The sequence below is a fragment of the Sinohyriopsis cumingii genome, chromosome 7 (genome assembly GCF_028554795.1).
Source record: "Sinohyriopsis cumingii isolate HCF-2022 chromosome 7, ASM2855479v2, whole genome shotgun sequence".
Taxonomy (NCBI): domain Eukaryota; kingdom Metazoa; phylum Mollusca; class Bivalvia; order Unionida; family Unionidae; genus Sinohyriopsis; species Sinohyriopsis cumingii.
Genome location: NC_142967.1, coordinates 118,253,552 through 118,276,924, shown reverse-complemented (window position 1 = coordinate 118,276,924; position 23,373 = coordinate 118,253,552). Strand labels below are relative to the sequence as shown.

At 39.0% G+C, this 23,373-nt stretch overlaps 1 protein-coding gene across 1 annotated transcript in view; it reads left to right on the top strand.

Moving 5' to 3' along the window:
* Nucleotides 1-22,918, top strand: part of LOC149796008 (apolipoprotein(a)-like) — a 176,572-nt gene extending 153,654 nt beyond the window's left edge. Inside the window, exons 38-39 of the mRNA XM_089963911.1 lie at nt 18,000-18,187; nt 22,695-22,918. Coding sequence (XP_089820037.1) covers nt 18,000-18,187; nt 22,695-22,715 — 209 coding nt within the window. The 3' untranslated portion in view covers nt 22,716-22,918. The remainder of the gene's footprint in view (nt 1-17,999; nt 18,188-22,694) is intronic.
* Nucleotides 22,919-23,373: the final 455 nt, after the last annotated feature.

Here is a 23,373-nt window from a genome sequence, read left to right as displayed (position 1 = left end):
TGCACAATAAACCCCTCCAGGAAACTATTCCTCGATAGAGGGCTTATTTCGACGAAATAAACCCTTCTATTCAGAATACAGGACAAAAAAAAATGTCCCCCGAAAACTCGAAGAGTTTCCAGGGACAAACTCGTTGAGTTTGCACTGACAACTTGGGTTACTTCAATAAATCTGAAACAGTTTCCGTGGCGGGGTCGTTATTGAAAAATCCATGGGTCGGGTCCATCCCCTCTGCTGCTCTGGGAAATGAGTTTCCAAGGAAAAACATTTTTATGTTAGCGGAATTAAATCATTGACAAATAAATAATGGCAAATATTGGAGAAGCACATACGACTAGATTAGCTCGAGAACGTCTCGAAGCAATTCAGAAATTTCTTCCTGTCCGTGATAGTGTCAGACAAAAATTACAACTAAGACAGCAAGCACGGGAAGGCTTTGCAGAGACTACGGAGGAATTATTTAAACCCGTGACCAAAGCTACTGAAAAATCCGCAGCTGTTACCAAAGAGGCTTTAATAGAGCAAAGGAAAATTTTACAGGATATTTCAGCTGGACTTAAACCCCCGCCTCCACCCGATGAAGTTGTTGTGTCAGTACCTGCTGGTAAGCGAGTAACAGGGAGAATTACTGACCCCGCCAAAAGATTTACGCCGGATTATATTGAACTTCTTAAAAATGTACCAGAAGAGAAATTACCTGAGACAATACTGTTAGGATTGATTAGAAGAGATGTGTCTTTAAACCCAGAACACGGTTCTATGACAGATGATAATTTTATCAAATATTCGTATCGTATACGTGAAAATAAAAAACAAATCAGCAGGGACGATACAAAATACGATAGACTTGTAGATGCTATACGTAAACTTGAAATTCCACCATCGCAACCTCAAGAAGAAAAATCACCGTTGCAACACACAGAACGACAACAATATCCTTCACGGCGAAGAGCAATAGATCCTGACCTAACTCCGTTAAGTGAATACGAGGCTGCATCTGAAGGGAGTCCGCGGGGCCAAAAATTCAAACAAACTAGGTCGCCGATAATTAGCTTAACAACATCTTCTGAAAGTTTGCCTCAAGACATTTTATCCCCAAGAATTGTACCATCAACAGGGGAGGGTTTAGGATCCGGTTTTATTGCCTGCCCTAATAATATCATCGATGATGTATCACGGTTGGAAGTTCTCATCGGAGGAAGACGTGCCGGAAACAATTCTCCGGAAATTATAAATGAAGCCGCAGATATCTGTCAGAGACTATTTCAGCGTGGCATCATGGATATCAGCATCTACCGGGGGCTCATTGATGAACTCGCAGACGGTTACCACAGCGACTAATAATTAAATTTGCTAGCAAATTCAGTTAGATAAACAATAATTAAATAAAATGATACTACACGATTCTTTTCGCAGACCAAGAAGTGTCAGAGTAGTAAACTCACGATTACCAGTATACGAGGTTGTTTACGGAGATGGAGTCGGTGATGTTGTTAGGGATTTAGTCACAAGAATCGCTCCGAAAGCTGGACCGTTAGCAAAACAATTCGCGATGAAAGCCGCTGATGTTGTCAAGGATAAAGCCATTGGCACTGTTGGTAGTCTTGCCGGGAAAGCATTTCAATCAATCAAGGATCGACTAGCACAGCTGATACGAAAAAAAAACCCAGTCGAGAGGTTGGTGCCAGTAAAACTACCATCCACTGAAGCTATGCCGGCAAATGTTAGTAGCGTAGTAAATAAGGCCGTAAATCAGAAATTAGCTGAGATCGCAACAGCAGGAATTACCTCCAAAGCGTTGCAAGATAGTGTAACTGCTAATTTGATAGCTGGTAGTGGTTTCCGGTGACGATAACATTTTAATTAGATCATCACAAATAATAATAATGTTTGCACGAAAATCCAATGACGCGTTTGATATGTCCAAATCAGTACTTAAAGATGATTCTGTACGTGATTTTCAATATTATTCTTATGAAGCACGTGATCCTAACCAACGCGGAAGAATTGAACTACAGGTCCAGGATACAAGTAGATACTTCTTGCCCGCTGAGGCCTTCATCGAAGTTGAAGGTAGGCTTTTAAAGAATGATAACACTAACTACGGAATCGGCGACCGAGTTGGATTTGTTAACAACGGCATCATGGCGTTATTTAAATCCGCTATTTACATGATAGATGGAAAAGAAATTGAAACAATTCATGATAACGTCGACGTTGCCACAACAATTCTCGGGTTGGCGAGATACTCGGATGATTACACCAGATCAGCCGGACCATCAATGATGTTTGCAAAGGATATAACCGACAGCCCCGAGAACAGGAATGTAACAATGAATAATGCCGGTGACGCAGTTGCATCGATGAACGAAAATTTTAATTTGGGTTTTGCAACACGTAGATCGATGTTAAGTGGAGATGAAGAGTTCTCAGGTGTGATTCCATTGTCTCACATCTTTGGATTCTGCAGAGATGTCCACAAGGTCATATTCGGTGCCAAACACACAGTTGTACTTGTGCGAAAACCTGATGATAATGACGCTATCTGGCGAGATGCTGCTGTTGCCCCTGGTCAGGTAATACTAACTAAACTGTGGTTGTGGATGCCAGTGTTGTCTCCGTCAATCACCGAAGAACAACGACTGTTGTCTTTCATGGACACGGGCGGTAAATCACTGCTATCCTGGAAAACAACAACCACAGACGTTATTCAGGGTGATAATGGTGGGTTGTTTACATGGCATATATCATCGCAACAAGGAGTATCAGCACCACGACATATTTTCATTGCATTTCAATACCGTGCTAGAACAGATAGCCAGGAAAGAAATCCAATGGTATTTGATACACTTGGAGTTTCTGAAGTTTCGTTGAGAATAAATGGGCATCAGGAGCCATCTGAGGATATATTAATAGATTTCGAACATCATCGTGTCGCACGCGCGTATCATCGTCTGATGTCATTTATGGGGCGCGACCTTAATGTAGACACTGGCCTGCAAATATCACAGCGAGACTTTATGAGTTTATATCCGATTTATTACTTTTCGCTGGAACATCTTGATCTGGTTAAACAATCTGTTGTCGACCTACATTTCCGAGCTCGTGTAGGTGTTCCTGCTGGTGGTTACAGAGCGATTGCTGTCATACTCTCCGATAAAGCAATGCTGCTTGAAGGTGTTGGCGGACGAATGAGGGTCATCGACGCTCCAATCGAGAATATGTAACGCAATTAAAATCAAACTTAGGATATAATGTCATACAGTCATGTTAATGTCACCTTGACTTCCGGTCAAACGAAGAAATTGCAATCAAAGAACGCAAGCACGTGCGGGACATCAATAACACTAAAACGAGATCAGATTACTGGTGGTCCAAACAAATTGTCGTTGACTAATACTCAGCTTAAACATTTTAATAAGGCACTAACAGCAAAAACCGGTGTCCGACTTGATTTCTCTGCTGCAGCTATCAAGGACATGACTAAAACCGGTGGAATATTTCCTCTTCTCGCAGCAATACCGGCGTTGATTGCCGCGGCAGCACCAGCCGTAGCAAAAGCCGCAGCACTCGGTGCAGTTGGAACTGCAGCTGGAATGGCACTAAAAAAGGCAACGGGAAAAGGATACAAGAAAAAAAAGGGACGCGGTCTAAGACTACCAGGAACTCCACCATCATGGTATCCAAAAAAATTCTAACGCCGTTGAGCAATTTTGATTTACTCGATGCTGTTAAAAAATTGCGTGTAAAACATTTCAGAGGCGTATTTATGCGAGATCAATTACCGCAACGACCGAATAATCCAGAAACTGGCATTATCAATCTCGACAACAAAGATGGTCCGGGAACTCACTGGGTTGCTTACGCGATCGATCCACGTGGAATTATCTATTTTGATTCGTACGGTTTAGCACCGCCAGTTGAGTTTCTCAAGTATGTCAGCAGATTTTCTAATGTTCCAGTGTGGCAGTCGACGTTACCAACACAAACATTAATTGATCCGCCCATTTGTGGGAGGGAGGTTTTAAATGTTCTTGATGCAATCTCAAGAAATCCAGCAACTCCTCCTCATAAAGTAGTGTATGAATATACCGCATCGAGAAATGCTAGCATTTGAAAAACAGCAATAAGAATAATGGTGGATATTTACGGAAGACCTTTCACACGAGGAGGTAAACCAAGCACAGATGCTGATCTCTCAAAATATGCGACCAAAGATGAAGTCGATAATCTTTTGAATATAGCTGGAGTTGACCCAGATGAAGTTGCTATTTTCCAAGACAGGCAAGGAAAACTAAGAACGAGCAACATTAAGTGGAATGATATAATTCGCAGAGTTCTTGGAGCTACCAAGGATAACTTCGTTGCATTTAGTGATGGCGGCCGGATCAAGGACTCGAATATATCAATCGCAAGCATCAAAGACAGTATTGATAAAGGTGTTGATAAATGTGTGAAAAAAGCCGGTGACACGATGACAGGCGAACTCAGCATGAGCGGCAACAAAATAACCGCGTTAGCGAATCCCGAATCCGACCAGGATGCGTCAAACAAACAATACGTGGACATCGTCAACGGTAAACTAAATACGCTGCGTGCAGAGCATGATGTTCACGTGAGCGCGTTTACAAGATTTCGAAGAAACTTCGTAAAAACTGATGAGGTCGTGGATAAGTTCTTTGGGACTCCTCCAGTCGTCGATGTAAAACTCGCTGATGTAAAGACCGACATTAACACGATCAAACAAACACAGCAGGATATCGTATCGGGTATTCCTGATATCGTTAACAAAACCAGTTTGATTAAAGTTCCCACTGGAGTTACTCCGGGGCATATCACCAACATCGTATTCACGGTATCATCGGGATTCGCAACATGGTCACGACAAAATAACACTATCAAATATACAGCAACAGCCACCGGTGTTTACAGGTTGTCTGTGTTTTCAGCCGCTAAATTTGAAATCTTCACAACATATCCTTGGAGACATTCCACCGATAAGTATTCCGGGGTTTGCACTGTAATACTAAACAGCGGAACCGAGGAAACATTTATGCTTGAAGCCGAGGACGATAGTTTAACAGCAACATCTTACTGGTTTTGTTTGGAATTCGTCGCTGCAACGCCTCAATTGGTTACCGCGTAATTGAATAATGTCAACGACGCCAGATGCTCAACAATATCGATACAATCAAGTCCGTGAGTGGCAATCTGAGTTAAAAACTGTCATCGAAGTAACTAGTCAAAAAGTAAAAAAATACAAGCGCCGCATAACAGTGCTGGATATTATGGTTTATTCAGTATCTGCCGTTGTTGCATCTGCCGGAGCAATACTATCAGCGGTCACTCCGGTAACTGCAGCAGTCGCCGCCACGATCTGTGTTTCCGCGGCCACAACAACAGCTGGAGTTTTCGGCATCATAGCAAAAAAAATATCATCATGTGCTAACACAAAATTACACGATTACACGACAAAATTAAATACAGCCACGACCGCATATCAGAAATTATCATCGCTGATATCATCATCGTTAGACGTGCAAAGTAGCGACGCTACGATATCAGATTCTGAATTCAAACTAATGTCAGATGCGTACAATGACTATTTGAAAACTAAACAAATAAATAATGTCAATAGAACTGCTTCAACAAATAGTCACAAACACAACACCGGTAAGGACCACAATGATCTCAGTGTCCTCGACGACACCAGAATTCGGTATTAATTTTCGAACTCCAATTCCAGTGAGTGAAATCGCGTTAGCAAAGCTCAGTGTGTATCACAGCTGGCCCAATGTTAGGTCGGCATCATTTGGTGGTCTGCAGCCAAATAATTAATTCGTGTTCGGGAAAAGCAAAGCCGACTCCGGCGAACAGGGTGAACTTGACTGGAATACAATTACACTTCCCACTGGGAGTTATCAGATCGAAGAAATCAATAATGAGATACAACGCCAAATAAAACGAATCACCGGCAAGGAAGCCAAAATATCTATAACAGCTCATGAACCAACGCTGTCTGCGGTCATTGAAATCTCAACGCCAGGATACGCCGTGGATATTTATAACAGCTCAATCCGAACATTATTAGGATGGCCAAAGGCCCCCGAGGTTAAACCTCGTCCACCAAAACCTGAAAAATCGGATTTTATGACCTATAAAGAAGCACTACACGACCTCGAGTACAATTATTATTTACTCCTTGCAGATCAATTACTAGCAAGAAAAAGTACTTTAATGCCCGATACTTGGAGTATAGAAGCTCCACGTGTTAAGGGGGGGCAGGAGCTCCGTGTTTACCGTCTAGATGATATAGAATCTGAATTATTTATTCCGATCAATCTAGTACATAAACAACAGCTACAACTCCTGCGAGTATATTTCCAAGATTATATTTCTGATTTAACAAGTCCGCGTGATAATATTATCACAACCATAGAAAAACTAAACAAACTCGCATCGGCCATGGAAACTATAAATCTAAGAATAATTCAGGCTTTACTGGATCTTAAAGACTATATCGATGATAATTATAGACAGATAGCCAGAGCAGATTTTGCAATTAAATATGGTATTCAAGTGAATGATATTTCAGATTTTAAATTTCCTGGATATAACGTGCCCGAGCTGAGAAAATCAGTCTCTGATCTCATCGATCAATCTTTCGAAGATATTCTTGCCGCGTACGAACGAATAAAACCACAACCTGTTATTCTCAAGCACGACAACAGTACAGCATCCGATGGCAGACACATCTCACCCGGGATCGTAAATATCACAGATGTTATTGCGGTCAATCTTGTATGTGACGTCATCGATGGCAGTTACAGCGCATCAGATACTACGACGGCACAACAGGGGTTTATCCTGTATACGTTCACACCAAGAGACCCCCCTGGTTTTCTGATTGTGCAAGAACCAATCAATCCGGTCTATCTACGGTGTCATAACCCGTGGTTGTCAACGATAAATTTCAAACTCACCGACCAGAGGGGGAATTTGTTGGACCTGCGTGACGAGACTGTTAATATAAACTTACTGGTGAAGTCCTAAGTCAAGGGATCCATAATATTTATAATAGTTTTTTTTTCTGCACTGATCCATTTTCGTCATTTTATCGTGCAAATACCCTATCAAAACCAGCATAAGTTATCGTTGAAAGTGCTAGCACGCATTTAAAAAAAAACGGTTGTGTATAATGTATCAACCCGAGTACATTCATGCACGAGTTCATATTCATGATAAGCAAATTCTTTACGAGGCAATAAAAACCGCATTTCAAATACAGACATTCCCAGAACAGTATTTCCCCGTTAAAATAGTTATTGACGTGTATGGTGACGAAGACTTCTTGTTAACTCCGTCACAATTAACAGAGCTACAGCAAAATCATATGATCATAGTTTGGTGTCAACGAGAACAGATTATGAACTATTCTCATTCCTGTATTGATGTTGAAACGCTTAAGCAAATCCTGAAAATCTGAAAGCGCCCTTCACTTGAGAAACTCTTTGAGTTTCCAAGGGCAAAAAAAATAATACACTTTTTTTTTTACCCGTGGAAATGTGCTTTACACTCCAAGCGGGGGGGGGGGGGGGCGCTAGCGTTCTCAGGTTCTACTTTCACTTTGTGCTGTGAGTCACACGCTATGCGGTTTATACTTCCTTGTCGGCCTCGTAGTCAGAAACACTAGTATTTTTGTCAGAAATGCAAGGCATTTCCGTGTCTAGATTCTTTATATAACCTTTTAACCGTCTCACCCTGGTGCTAATTAATTTTCGAGTCTCATACTCTTGTGACAATCCAAGACGAATCTTCTCAACTGCACGGCACAGTGGAATAAATTCAGATACCTGATTTTCAGTTATCCCGGCAAGTGATCTGTAAACACGATCTTGCAAACCCTTAATGAACCTATAACGAGCAGGGACATTGTTCTTCCCCAAGCGTGATAGCTCATTCAAGGATTCAAAATCTGACATAATTGTTTCAGTGTCTAGTAAAATATTAAAACCTCGCTGTTGTAATTCTTTAATTTCAACAAGTATGGTATTTATATTTTCGTGATTCATATTATTATATATTTTTATATTTTTAATAGAAACACTTTGCATGAGAAACGCTAGCTTTCCAAAACAAAACGAGACAGTCGGAAACATTTATCCCCTGCAAGGGCCTAGATCGTCAAATAACGTTCTAGAACCCCACGAGGACTGCTTCCGACATGACAATACAACATGTAACACGAAACACTTTATCCCCTGCAAGAGCCTCTAGATCGTCAAATAACGTTCTATAGGCTCAAGAGGACGTGTTTAGTGAATTGACAAGGACAAACATATAACACGTAACTTATCCTAAGGACGGACCCCTCTGACTGCCAAGTGACTCAGAGGCACATTTATTTACAAGACGAGACAGCCCTGGCTTCTAGGATCGAGTTCTCTAGCAGGCCCGGCAAACATTTATTTGACAACACAAACAACCTTTACCTCTGATTCGAGTATCACAGCAAGCAAAGGTACAATGAACATGTAATCTTATCCTAAGAGACGGTACAGAACAGACAACCTTTACCTCTGATTCGAGTATCACAGCAAGCAAAGGTACAATGAACATGTAATCTTATCCTAAGAGACGGTACAGAACAGACAACCTTTAACCTCTGATTCGAGTATGACAGCAAGTAAAGGCACAATGAACATGTAATCTTATCCTAACTTATCCTAAGACCTTATCCTATGACGACACAAACATACACAGGTGGGTCATTTTCTACGGTCAGCAGCAGAGCAAAACCATCCATTGAATCGACCATTGGATGGTGCACAAAAGACACCCGCCATTGGCGGATTAAATTTATGGTTTTGCTTGTGCGTGCTGACTTTCGATCGACCCAAAGGTCTTAGGGAGCGATTTCGTATATAACCCAACTGTTACTTGCGAGTTGGAAATTCGCTCTAGCAGTGGGCGGGACTTGTTTAAAATATTTTAATTGTATGTTTTCTTAAGCGCGGTCATATAACAAGCACAGAAGAGCAAAACAGTCGGATATATTCAGTAAAACGAGGATATTGTTTGTAAAAAAATATATATTCTACGGTAAATAAATGATTACATGTTATGAACTCGATAAAATATTTTATCAAGGTGGCTTTCTTAGGGGGAGCAAATCCTCTGACCAGCAACGACAACTCTGCAAAGCGTTACACACTCTCGGAGGAGTTATCGTCGTTTGTGTCAACGATAAGAGTTATATAACAGAATGAAATCTTCTGTTTGAGCTTCTTTGAAAATGCTGTTTTGTAGATCCCATCTGCGACATGCTGTACAGAAGGTGGACAAATACCGAAATACCTACCGGCTGCGCTCATTGATTGAAATATTATTTCTTCACGAGTCTCAACATTCACAGATTTCACTGCTCTTCTTATAGCTGTTTTACATTTAACTCTTCCTCGTATGGTATTCTTGCTCTGAGTGATCGCTTGAAGGTTTTCAATACTGTTATCAAGTCTGTTCCCGTTAATATGATCAATGACAAGGCCTTTAGGGATCTCTCCGTTAAAAACCTCATAGACGAAACGATGACATAAATACCTCCCTTTCCTAACAGTAAATCTTAAATAACCAGCATTATCAACTGTACCAACTTGTTTCCTCAGCCTGTAGTTTCTCACTATGCCATCTCGGTTTGCCTCATAATTTGGAATAGTTGGATGTCGGACGAATTCTTGATTCATTATACTATAAGCAAATCATTGTCTAATTCATAATTTGTCTGAAAACTTATTTATGTAATCACGCTCGCATTTGAGAGCGTTATCACAGTCTGGATTTTTTTTATCATAATACCGTTTTAGTTCTCGATAGCGTTTTCCACCACACGCTGAACATAATTGCGTTTTTCCTCGTACTCCAATGCCGCATCTGATACACGGTATCGGTCCTAGACTCCCACCGCGGACCTGTTGAGCATGTTGTCCACAGTATTCGCCTCTGCAGGGTTTGCTACACGGCGCTGATGAATTTAGTTTGATCCACTTGCATTGGTTCATCATATAATATATTTGTCTATTTAAATATTTGTCTTAATTATAATAATGGGTTTTGAAAGACTATCCAGAATAAAACCCATATCAGGTTCTAGATTCGATCTTGACCGGTTAACCGCTGATCCACGACGAAGAGAGTTAGCAGAGGTAATTGGTGTTATCAAGAATGCCAAAGAAGAGTTTCGTCGTGATGGTGCCGCACACACGTGGTCTTCGTATAAAATTATCCTCGGAAACGCGAGCATTTCTCGTGACCGTATCATTGATGCTACCATGAACGATACAATCGCGCGTAACATAATTGGGTATCTCGACGATAGAAGATATTTCGTACAGATAAAATTTATTGTTGGAGTCGGCGAGGGAACGTGGATTATCAGAGACAAACTAGACCCTGTTCTTGATGCCAGAGGCGTTCGTGGAAAAACCGTTCTGTTAAGTAAAGACTCAAAACCGGGAGTACTTGTTGGGATTGATATACCATATTATGCCAGAGCGTATCCTGTGACCGCAGTTGTTTATGGAATTTATCCGATGAAGAAACCACGCGTTGATAAACTCAAACCGATGAAGGTGTCGGTGTTGAATTGTGTAGCTGAGCGAGTAATGGAACATTTTAAAAATGCAATGCGAGGAAACGGCCTAACACCGCTAAGACAAACTAAAATAACAGCGTGGGCGACACGAGTAGCGGATAAAGGAGCGTCAATAAATGATGTTGCTGAGCTAGAACGATTACTAAAATTTCCTATAACGGTTTCATCGTTAACCGGTGAGGTATTGTATGAGTGTAAATACAATTCCCGTGGAACACCAATAACTATTATCGATCATAACAGTCACGCCTGGACTGACTCGGTTAGGATATTTCCGCAAGACCGTGTTGTGAAGTATTATCCGGAATTGCAAAGCAATTCTGGGAGCATGTTTGATTTTATTTATCAGATAAGTAAAACCGATCCAGTGTCTGTGTGGTTATTCAGAAGTAGCGAAGATGGAGAATATGATCAGTTTGTGAGACCCAACGGGGAAATATACAGAACAATGGCGTTACAGCAGGAAATGAAAAAACTCGCAGAAAAATATCATGCTGGCAACACTGATACGTTACTGACACACTGTTTTACTGTCCCGGGTGTTGTCGCGCATGTAGCCCGGGAACGAAATTCATGGAGACCAACTCCGAAAAGTTTTCTTGCTGATATCCAGCAGAGCTGTGTCGAATACGGACACGGCGGTTTGTGGAATACTCAGTATGATCACCGCGGTATGATATCCGTGGACATGACGGCGTGTTATCCAGGAAGTTTCCTTGGGCGTGGAGAATGCAGCGAATATTTTAAACGGTTTGGCCACGCTGGCAATACCATGACAAGAGTAGCTGTCAACGGTGTTTTACCCGATTTTGACTTGACCGAATTTGCTTGTGTGTCGTCGTTTAAATTCGCTAAGGATTTACATCCTGTGTGTTATGTTTGGTTTGGCAGACATTTCGTTGAGAAGCGATGGGCACCGATAGTGTTATTGCGATACATGCTTGACAGTCGAATACTGTTGTCGCTGACGGTCAGCGAAGCGATTATATGTTATTGTCGTCAAACCGAAGTTTGGTTGCCAACTCCAACGCCGGTTACGTTAGAAGAAGTCATCGAAGATTGGTCACGAGAATATCCAGAAACTTCTATCGACGCTATCATCAAGAAAGCTCCTGAAGTACTTAAAAGCAAACTCAGAAATGATGAAAGCACAGCAAAAGATCTAGGACGAAGAATAATAGGGAAATTCACTCAAGGTGGAGCGTATGATCATAAACAACATCACAGTCGATTAATCATGGACAAGACTGAATTGGATCTTATTGTCGCTGATGCAGCCACGAACAACATGTTCTGTAACCGCAAAGATGTGTTTCTGTCAAACGGGGAAAAACTAGGGACTGTTTTTAGTTATATTGACGGAGAATCATCTCAGTACATACATTTGAGATCTTCGATGCTGGCTTATGTATCCATAAATTTGTTGTCGATGATCAATAGATTCCCTGTTGCCGCAGTGAGAGTTGCAACGGATTCATTTTATATTGATAAAAAACACTCAGCGCTGTTGGATAATGTTATATCGGATGATCCATCGTGGGGCTCGTGGAGAATAAAGAATGAAATGTTACACGGATATTGTAAATCGGCTGATGTTGAAATCGAGGATGAGTATCGCAGCGCAGAAATATCTTCGATGGTTTCGTCGGGGGCAACTTCGTTGTTGCCGCCGGTGCACGATCCTGTTACAAGACACAAAACAGTTTATCTGAACGGTCCTGGTGGTTCTGGTAAAACAACTCGAGCGATTGAATTATTTAGAAACTCTGACATGATTGTGCTAACACCCACACACAGACTTGCCAGGGAGATGAGACAACGGGATGTTAACGCGTGCACGTATCACAGTTTTTTCAAATACAGCGGCGGCACGTGGACACCTGAACGAATGGGAACGAAATATATTCCCGAGAAAATCATCTGGGATGAGATAGACACTGTGCCGTTGGATACATTAAAACAGTTTCTGGATTGGCTGCTAAAGAAAAATACCGCAGTGGTGATGTGCGGCGATCATGGTCAACCACCCCCATTTACAGGTGAATCTCCACACGAGTGGCTGAAAACTTTTGTAGATTATTATGAGGAAATAACTAACGATGTTAGAGCACTCGATGAAACGCTGAAAGAGTTTAAGGCACTGATCAGGCTACAAACCAATAAAGTCCAGTGTGAGATAATGCGTGAAATAATTCCAGAGACTTCGCTGAGCGACTTTTGGGAAACGTGGAAACCAGGTGATTTAATTGTGGCAAGTAGAAAGATAGTCAGGGACACACTTCAGCAGCGGTTATTTCAGTTACATCAGAAGAAATTTCCCATGTTGCCAGTGCCGTTGTGTTATAGACCAGCTGATACGCGATTGCAGAATATTGATGTTGATATTCCAGGGCGCCTGACTGCGTCGGGTCCGGAGAAACAGAATTTAGTATTAAATGATATTGTCACAGTTGATGTTGATGCTGTTGAACAGGCACTGAAAATGAGCAAATCCCCGTGGACGCTAGGATACGCTATGACCATCCACAGTTCGCAGGGACTAACTATTTCAGATACAACAGTTTGGATTGTTGATGATCGCATCGAGTGGTCAAATTTAGTTTATTTAGCCGTGTCAAGAGTAAGAAGGATAGGTCAGTTACGAAGAATTGTATTAGATGATGTTGTCAACGACAGCTCAATCGCTGATGACACAATAAGAAAGAAATTAGCCGGTTACAAACAGAGCGACAAAAAAAATGGTAGAGAGTTTGATCCCAAACAAAGTTTGGATGTTGAATTTGTAATACAATTACAACAACAGCAGAATAATCACTGTGCGAGTTGTAATTGTTTATTGCTGTGGCAGTATTCGAAAAACGACCCAAGGCAATTCACCGTAGATAGAATAGATAGCAGTCGCGGTCATACACGTGAAAATGTGATGTTGACCTGTCTTGAGTGTAACCGACGCAGAGGTGTTGCTGCAGTTATTTAAATGATTGAATCACTTCAGTGCGGATCACTTTAGTGATCGGGGTGGTAATTGTGTATCCTCGGGAATCACCTGAAGTTGCTCGCGTTTAAATCCGCGTTGAGGAGCAGTCGAATCTAATCTGTAGATTGCGTTTCTCCCAGTTGATCTGGTTATGCTGGATATCTTATGTGTAGTAACACTCCATGTGGGATCGGTTGCTCTTTTTTTTCCTCCTTCTAGTTCGCCTGGTTCGTATAAATACCTAACGGTGACATTACCCAGCAGTGGGGACGCTAGCGTCCCTGGCTGCGTTGAAACATTTTGTTGCTGTTGTCCGCGTTCACTGACGCGGGGTATATATTTTTTTGTGATTGCATTTACAGGTCTCATGTTTGTTGTTCTGGTAATTTCATTATTCAGTGCGGCTATCACGTTTGGCAGTCTTGCAACCCATTCACGAGATCTCGTATCGTAAATGAATTCCCTCGCGTACTGGTATCCGAATAATCTCTCAGCGAGTGTTCTATTAAATCGCTCAACAATTGCCTGATCCCGATGAATTTCAGTATGTCCTCGTCGTATGGTAACGTTATGCTGCTTTGTCAGTGATGACACCGCGCCCTGAAATTCCTTGCCAGGATCAACTTGTAATAATCGTGGCCAGTTTAGAGGTCCTCGTTGATAAATTCGTTTAAACGCAGAGGCGACTTCGGACGCTGTTTTAGTCGCTAACGGTTCTGCTTCTTTGTATCTACTGGCAACATCAACTACTGTTAGCGCGTATTTGTATATTTTTCTACGGACAGTATCATGAGGCAGGAATAATATGTCAGCCTGATGAACTTCATTGGGCACACTAACATCAAAATGTGCAAAGTTGATTTGTCGAGGTGGTGGTAAGTAGATTTGCCATATTGCTTGTTTTGATAGCCAATTTTTGGCAACCTCGCGTGTTACTGATGCCGCGTTGGCGAGTTTATTAATTGCTGAGTTACCTCTCCAGTATCCGATTGGGGAATAATAAATCGCTTGCATTTTTATTTAATTATCCAGCGCCTAATACTAATTTAGATTTCATCGCTGATCTTACTAACCAATTAGCGAGTGACTCCTTAAATGATTTATTTTTTATGGCGCTTAGTGCATGAATTAATTTCACATCCGCGATATGCCTGTCTTGTAGATCTTTACTTCGATAAGCAACATCATGTATGTGACACGCTGCGTCGATAGCGTTTATCGGATACTCTCCCGGTTTTGGTTTAGATTGTTCATCAAGTCTGATATCTAGTCGGGTCCCTGGACCGCAGTAATTGTATCCTGGGAGATGTTTTTCTCCGGGATACTTTGCCCAGGGAGTTCCGGGGAGCTTTCCAAGTTTGGCTGCAATGTCACCTCCGCTAAATTCTCGCTTTTTTTTTGAAATCTAAATTTTTTTGTGCCACATCGCGTACACTTACCAGAAAGTGCTTGTCTGTTATTTTTTGTTGTAATGGTTGTTAGATCATTCGTAGGGGTTCGTGCCTTACACTTCACACAATATAGATCCATAATTATTATTCTTTATATACAAATGGAAATTACAGATTTTTCTGCGACAAAAAAGAAAGAGCCAGTTAAGCATAATTCAGTGCTACCAAACTCTATCCGCGCGATTATAATTGGGCCATCCGGTTCAGGTAAAACACAGCTGTTGCTGAACTTGATAATGAAGTGGATGAAATGGGATAAACTGTATTTGATAGCTCCATCTGTAGATGATCAACGATGCTATAACGTTATAAAAGATTTTAATGAGAGTGCAAGCGCGCTGAGTAAAGACGGTGAGGATGTTGTTGAATTTATCACTGATATCGAAGAAGCCCCCAGCGTCGAGGATCTTGATGAATCAATTAACAACCTAGTAGTGTATGATGATGTTATGTTGGACAAGCAAAAAAATCCCGCAAGAATATTTTCCCGGGGACGTCACAAAAACACTGATGTGATTTATGTTACTCAGCGTTATACACAAATTCCTAAAGTAATCAGGGATAATTGTAATCTTCTTGCGATATTCAATGGAGTTGATACACATACACTGAGAAATATTCATCAAACCTGGTGTGGTGGCGATATGGATTTAAATAAATTTAAAAATTTCTTCAGTCATGCTCAAAGAAAACCTCACGGATTTGTGACAATAAATTTACACGATCCCAGAACAAGATACCGTATTGGACTTGATACACTATTTGCAACATAAAAATGTTTTTCCTTGGAAACTCATTTCCCAGAGCAGCAGAGGGGATGGACCCGACCCATGGATTTTTCAATAACGACCCCGCCACGGAAACTGTTTCAGATTTATTGAAGTAACCCAAGTTGTCAGTGCAAACTCAACGAGTTTGTCCCTGGAAACTCTTCGAGTTTTCGGGGGACATTTTTTTTTGTCCTGTATTCTGAATAGAAGGGTTTATTTCGTCGAAATAAGCCCTCTATCGAGGAATAGTTTCCTGGAGGGGTTTATTGTGCAAAAAGTTTCGGTCTGTACAGCCCCTCTGCTGCTTTAGCTAATATGAATCAATGTTTGAGTTTGTTTGGAGCACCACTGAAGTTCACTTGGAACTTCATACATTTGGACATGCGTTAGAACGTTTAGAACAATTTCGAAATTAATTCACAACACTGTAAGTTCATTTAAATTATTTGCGGAATGTTACAAAACTTGCTGACTTTCGCTATTACCTAGTTTAAGACCATAGAACAACAAATATACAGTTAACCACACACAAATACGGTACAGAAACGCACACATTCACACACAAAGTCTATGGTTTTTATCATATATTATATTCTAGCAATGATATATTGCTTTATTTTCAAAGGTTCGTATGGTTGTGTAAACCAGCATTAACATAAAATATATTCACCTACCAAATTTTAACACCGTAAATAAATTTTTCTCGCAATCAGTATTTATTCTGTTAGTCGCATTGGCACATTAGTTTTTTCTGTTTATCGTTTTAATACAGACACTACAAGCTATGTAGAAATAATTAAAATATATAGTTTCTACTGTGCTCATTTGATGTTTTGACTGAAATATTTGGTGTAACGACGAGAAATGATTTAGAACCCTTAACTATTGTGGTTGTTTCAAAAAGTAAATGTTTTTACAAAATTGTTAATAATTCACTTCGGGCGAATAATCAATATTTGTATTTTCATTTTGTTTAAAAACGAATAGTGAATGCATTCATTATTGATCAGCTGACCAAGGAATATAATGTTAAAGGATGTTCTTGTAATGTTCTGGGATTATTGTGTTCTGAATTGGTATGAAATAACATGAATCAAGCTTTGTACTTCTTTCAGGTCATAAAACGAATTGTTCACTTGAGGGATATATTAGTTTTCCCGAGGATAACATGATATATCGATTATGTGATACACTCGTCATTTAAGCGCGGTTGACAACAGCAACTGTTTTATTATTCTGAAGAGGGTGTTGTTATCTGAGGAAAACTAAGTAGCTTAATCTGAGTTATTTTTATATGAGTTGTCAAATACCGTTTCTAACAAATGGTGAATTTGACATTCACAGATTCTATGACCCAAAACGTGGATGTAACGTGATGTGACGTCGCGTGCACGCGTGGGTAATGTGAAGTAACCTTAAAAGTGAAACAGTGGAGAAGATAGAAACTCTACTGGAAATTCTACTTAATGCTAAATTCATATTTTTCTGCGAGTGAGTAATGTAGTTCTAGAGCTGATGTAAAATATGTATTCTACATTGGCACAAAAAGGTAAATATTACTTGAGACAATTCGGAAGTAAAGAAAGAAACAATTGAAATGTTTAAATCAGATCCAGATACGATTCTTCATTTGATAGTGTCATCTATAACTTCCAAATTCGTATTTATATGGTATGTTTTCCTTTTAAATCGACTCGCAAAGTCAATCGTTTTACAACGTTATTTTCTATCAGGCAGCTTAATGTTCAGCTGATTCAGGTAATATAATTCTACACTGGATACACGAGTGTGTTCTCTGGGCATTGTATTCATTGGTTGTTGAGTGGGTCATTGTAAGATTAATATGCAGTATTATTTTTGACACCGGTTAATTGCTGAATGTTGGAACAAGGCTAGCTATAGAGCATTATAATATTATTGTAACATGAGTGTCTTTACATGTCTTATCGGGATTGTGACTGATTCAATATAACATGATTTTCACGTAAGATCCGGAACATTGTGGTCATTTTCAGAATCTTTTCCAATAGCATTGCAGTTACTTTCATTACCCCGCTTCAATGTGTTAATTACTGATCTAACATATATATATATATATATATATATATATATATATATATATATATATATATATATATATATTTCTTCAGCTGCTGATGTACTGCCAATTGCTACAGACTCCTGTGGAGATCCCATAAAAGAGTCGATGTGTAAGTTAGCCCATGATGAAATCTGCTTATGCTACGACAAGATCATTGCTTCCGTGATGTGTCCTCGTTACTGTGCAAACCAGTGTGGGCCAGTTAACAGAGAAGTAACATGTCCTGATCCTTCGGCAGTAAGTGTTTCATTGTTATTGCAGATATAATACCAGGCATGTGCATAGGTATTCATAATCAAACAACATATGGAATCAATAGGGGATAATGAAGGGAACATATTAAAAATATAGAGTAATTATTAGAGTAATTATTTTGGTATCACATGAAGTGGATATACAATTCTATTGGGCACTTTTATTATTTTGAGTATACCTGTGCATATTATGTCAATCTCTATCTAACAATGAGTGTCTAGTCTTTTCTTGCAAAGGTGTGGGACATACACCATGTCAACGGCAGTTCCATGTATGAAAGCTAATAGTCAATCTGTACTCTACAAATGTATATTGTTCACAAGTACCACTTGTATTGTTGTCTACAAACCAGATCATTACAAATAGCATGTGTTTAAACAAAGCATGTGTGGAAAATCAACTAAATACACAAACACATATTTCCATTTGTTTTCACCATTTTATAGCTGATCTAATTAATCATGCTCGTTCTATGTAAATCCACGCCGTATGTCTTAAATTATTCAAATTCTTTGATTTCTAAAATGGCATAACATAGCTAATTCACAATGCATAAAATGTTTGTATTATCATTTTTGTCATACATTTTTGTCAACACTTTAAATTATACGAAAATTGTTTCAATATTTCTGCTTTGAGCTGACGTTGTCCGTTGCGTTTGAATATAGAAAACGAGGATATGAATGTACGGCATTGCTGTTAATCAAATGTTTGTAAAGTGTTTCGTAAAAAGGTTTAAATGCATAGGTAATATAAAAACTGAATATACTTCTGTCCAAAAGTACCTGGAAGATAAATGTTAGTGTGTGCAAGGTTGCGTCAGGAACTTTTAGAGATAAATCAACAAGCCAACACTTATATTCAAGTGGAATTTCAAACTATATCAGTCAAATGGGAATCAATCTGTCTTTTGTAGAACTATTGGCATCTCAATAAAACAAAGAAGAGTTTGTTAAAACTTTATATCAGTTTAAATTCACAAATTGTGACGTTTGTCTAATTTTTCGTATTGTAAGTGAAAACCTCTTGGTTTACCACAGCGACTGCCCTTTTAGTTATAGTTTGTGACATCTTAGTTTAGTTTATTATTGTACATGCACCACCCACCGCTCCAGTGGCCTAAGTGGTTAGAACGTCCGCCTCGGATGCGTGAGGTCGGAGTTCAAACCCAGGTCTGGCCATACCAAAGACTTATAAAAATGGTACTGACAACTGCCTGGCTAGAAGCTCACCTTTAAAAGGTTAATGTTAGGGCCGGCCGGCCTGTTGTCATTATAATGTGACTAGGTTGGATATGGTGTAAAACATGATGCTCCAGTGTTAGACGCCACTATAAACAGTCACACTACAGACATGGTAACGATATGACTGAATAACTATTAAAGCTACGTTACAATTCCAAATCACACACACACCCCATTCAACTAACGTTGTTCTTGTACTTCACAATAATATGACCTTACGGCTCAGACTAGAAGCATTATCGAGAAATCTATTAATTGTTATATGCATATTAATGATGTCTGAGTACAGACTTCCACACAGGTCATCCAAAATTTCTTTCCTACTTATGTTCTCTGCCAAGACTTGTTCCTTCTGAACAAAACTGCATGTCCGAATTGTTGATAACCAAGTTTCAGACTTTTGAAGAGCATTTGATAATGCAGTACAAGCTATCCTTCGGTTGTAGATCTTCTCATTATCAGACTAGTACGCAGTATTCATAGACCACGAAGATGAAGATTATACTCATCCTCTCTGTAGTTACATAGGACCATCATCATCTAAAAATATGACTGCATAAATATTAGTTTCAGTCTTAACTGCTATGATTGCAATATGTGTATTTCGTGTCACACAACATCACTTGATATTCGTAGTTTCTAGATAATTTTAAACATAAATAAATCGATAAATGTATATATCTGTAAATAGTAATAATAATAATAACAATAATGAGGACTTTGTATAGCGCCTAATCTTTAGAAGATCTAAGCGCTAAGCATTAGACAACACCTATAACATAAAAAACAACATAATTAATTATATTATTACAAAACCAACACCATGAAATTAGAGTACATAAAGAAAAACATGCTGAAAATATTTAAGGTAGGGGATTTTTGGGTCTTTAAGGTTGTTCTTGCAGTCGAAATAAGTGAGTTTTATGAGCACACTTCAATGAGATCACTGTGTCTTTGTGTCTAAGTTCAGTGGGCAATTGATTCCACGTTGCTGGGCCCTGGTATGCAAAAGAATGTTGTCCGTATGACTTCGTTTGCGTAGTGGGAATAATGAGTATACGATTGTCAGAAGATGAGCAAAGTATCTTGTTTGTGTGTACACATGGGTGAGGTCGGATAGGTATGTTGGACTGGATTCCATCATTTAATAACAATTTTCCTGACAGGTTTCATTGTCACCTCATTGCTATTAATGTTACGCAATTGTTTTTATCAGTAGTATATTACACATGCCAATTTTGACTAAAGGAGAAATACCGATTCTGATTTGCACTCTCAATTTATATGCCGCAACATAATCGTTTCTCTGGCACCACAAGACAGGTTTAGAGAAGAAAAAAAGCACTTCGATAGTTATGCAAATGAATATAATGATTATATAAGTATGGATATATGTAGGCTTGATACTAATTAGGGGACATTGTATGTGAACTCCGAATGTGACTGTAATGTTTGGGAGAAAGAAAAAAAAACACTGCCTTTTCAGATAACTTATATCATATGGGTCTAAATTATATATTGTGTCTAAATCCTCAACCCTCTCTAAAAAGCCCACATAAAACAGGAAATGCAAACTGAAAATTAGTTGTTGCATTTCAAATTTGAGGCAAAACTAAATAAAAGCAGCAGCCGAGAGAAGATGCACGAACAAATGATGTAGAACAAAGTTATAACAATTTTTGATTAAGGTTTCTTATCGTGCAAATCGTTTATTTATGTATCACATCTGTATCTGTTTTTGACTATCGAATATTCTACACAGCAAGTAACCAATGGCAGCTGTCAATATTGCTACACAATTTACATGTATGCAAGTTCCATAAATGATTAAAGTTGATTTGTTACCGACTAGAAGGTACTATTGAGGTGTTATTAACAATATTTTCTCGCACTTGAGTTCTTTAGAAACCAGTTTTAAAAATAACAAATCAAACCCTGTTATACATTGTACGTCGCAGATTCTGCTGAAAACCCACACAAAAGAGGGATGCAGCACGTTATGGTATTCAATTGATATTCTGTTTAAATGAAATGTATGCAAATTGTGGAATTAAACTCATCGTACACTTTTCAAGCTATCCCTCGAGATCCAAAGTGTATGATTGGAGAAATCTATGGAAGCTAGTTTTGCATCTTATTTCCCTTATCTTGATATACGTGTATTTCTAATATATTGTCGAAATGAAAAAGTGTTGAATTTAATTTGATAAATATATTTTCTTATTTTCTGGTCTCTGCTGTTAATACAAATTTTCAGTCTGAACATCTGTCTTTAGAATTGGATTTGAAAAGGCATCTAACATCAAACGTGGGAAAATTTTGAAAATGTAAAGGTCTTATTCATTTTCTAGAACAGGGTGTGTACATTTCAAATCCATTTATCCGCTAAATTCTCTGTCTCTCTCTCTCTCTCTCTCTCTCTCTCTCTCTCTCTCTCTCTCTCTCTCTCTTTGTTGTTCAATTTGTCTGCGGATTTTACAATTATTCCAGTTTGTTCGTCCACCGATTTTCTTTATTGCCTTACGCGGATGAGAGAGAGAGAGAGAGAGAGAGAGAGAGAGAGAGAGAGAGTTAAATTTAGAAATACACAGGTAAAAGTAATATGCTGGCAGGCCAAATAATATTGAGAGAGCGGTTTGGGTTGGGAAGTCTGAGGTGACTTACCATACGATTGTTTTTCTTGCCTATATATTTCTCTGCATGTCTATTAGTCTCCTGCCCGAACAACCAATACACATACAAAAATGAGAGAGCGAGACGGACGGACGGACGGAAAGCGTCCATCGGACATTTTAATAATGATTAACAATGACCTGTTGAGCCTTATTATAGACTAAAAATGTATTATATAGGTTATTATATTGTATGTCTCCTAATCAGAACATGTACCACACGATCTCGACAGTCTATTGCAACTTTGTATCGTTGTTATCGTGAACACCGTGTACGAATCTTATTGAATGTGTACACATTCCCTAAAGATATGCATTTACATTTTAAACTTATATTTTCATCGTATTTCTCTCACAACAAAAACGTTTATTCTCATCGTTCTCCTGTCTGAATCGAAATATCGTATTCTCGTGAATGCCGGCAAAACAATGTTTTACATTTAGTAATGGATCTACCCATCGTTATTCACATCATTACAAAATTAATGAAAACATTTGATAGGAATGACATCAGCTATTGCTAATTTGTTTCATACAAGTAACAATTCGTATTCGTTTACTTTCTCTTTACAGCCGATCGTGGGAAGACGTTAATTCAGGAATTATCTTACATAGAATTCGGACAGAGGTATTATATCAAAGACAGATCAAGCTAAAGTACATTCCCTCTTTTATTCACGTTACTTTAGAATCAATTGTCAAATCTAGAACACTGTTGCAGTTTGCCCGACAAATACCCCACAGCTGAGTTGCAAAATCCAATGTATATCAAAGGTAAATAAACTTTGTCAAACTGAGTAACATTTGTTTAAAGATTGTATCCTTCAACTTTCAATCTAGCACCAGGAACACTTGAGCCTGACTAAAATAAAATACATTTATTCCCGCTGATAAGAAATGAACCTTGTCACATGTTTCATTAATATATATGAGGTAAATGGCGCCCTTATATTATTTTTGAGATACGAATGCCAAAAAAAAATTTTTGTCTGACATCAGTAATGTTTCCTATCAACTATATTATTATATTGAAGTAAAACAAATTACTCTCTTCTGCAAACGCTAATGCTACTTCGGATTGTCCGGAATATATGATATACAGCGACAAAAAACGATAGAGAACGTCAAAACAAAATATATTGTAATGAAAGCAAAATAAAATCAATAGCAAATTAGATGCGAAATGATTAAACATTGCCGAATAATACTGGTGCAGAACAAGCTTGTATTGCAGGTTTAGAGAAAGAGACAA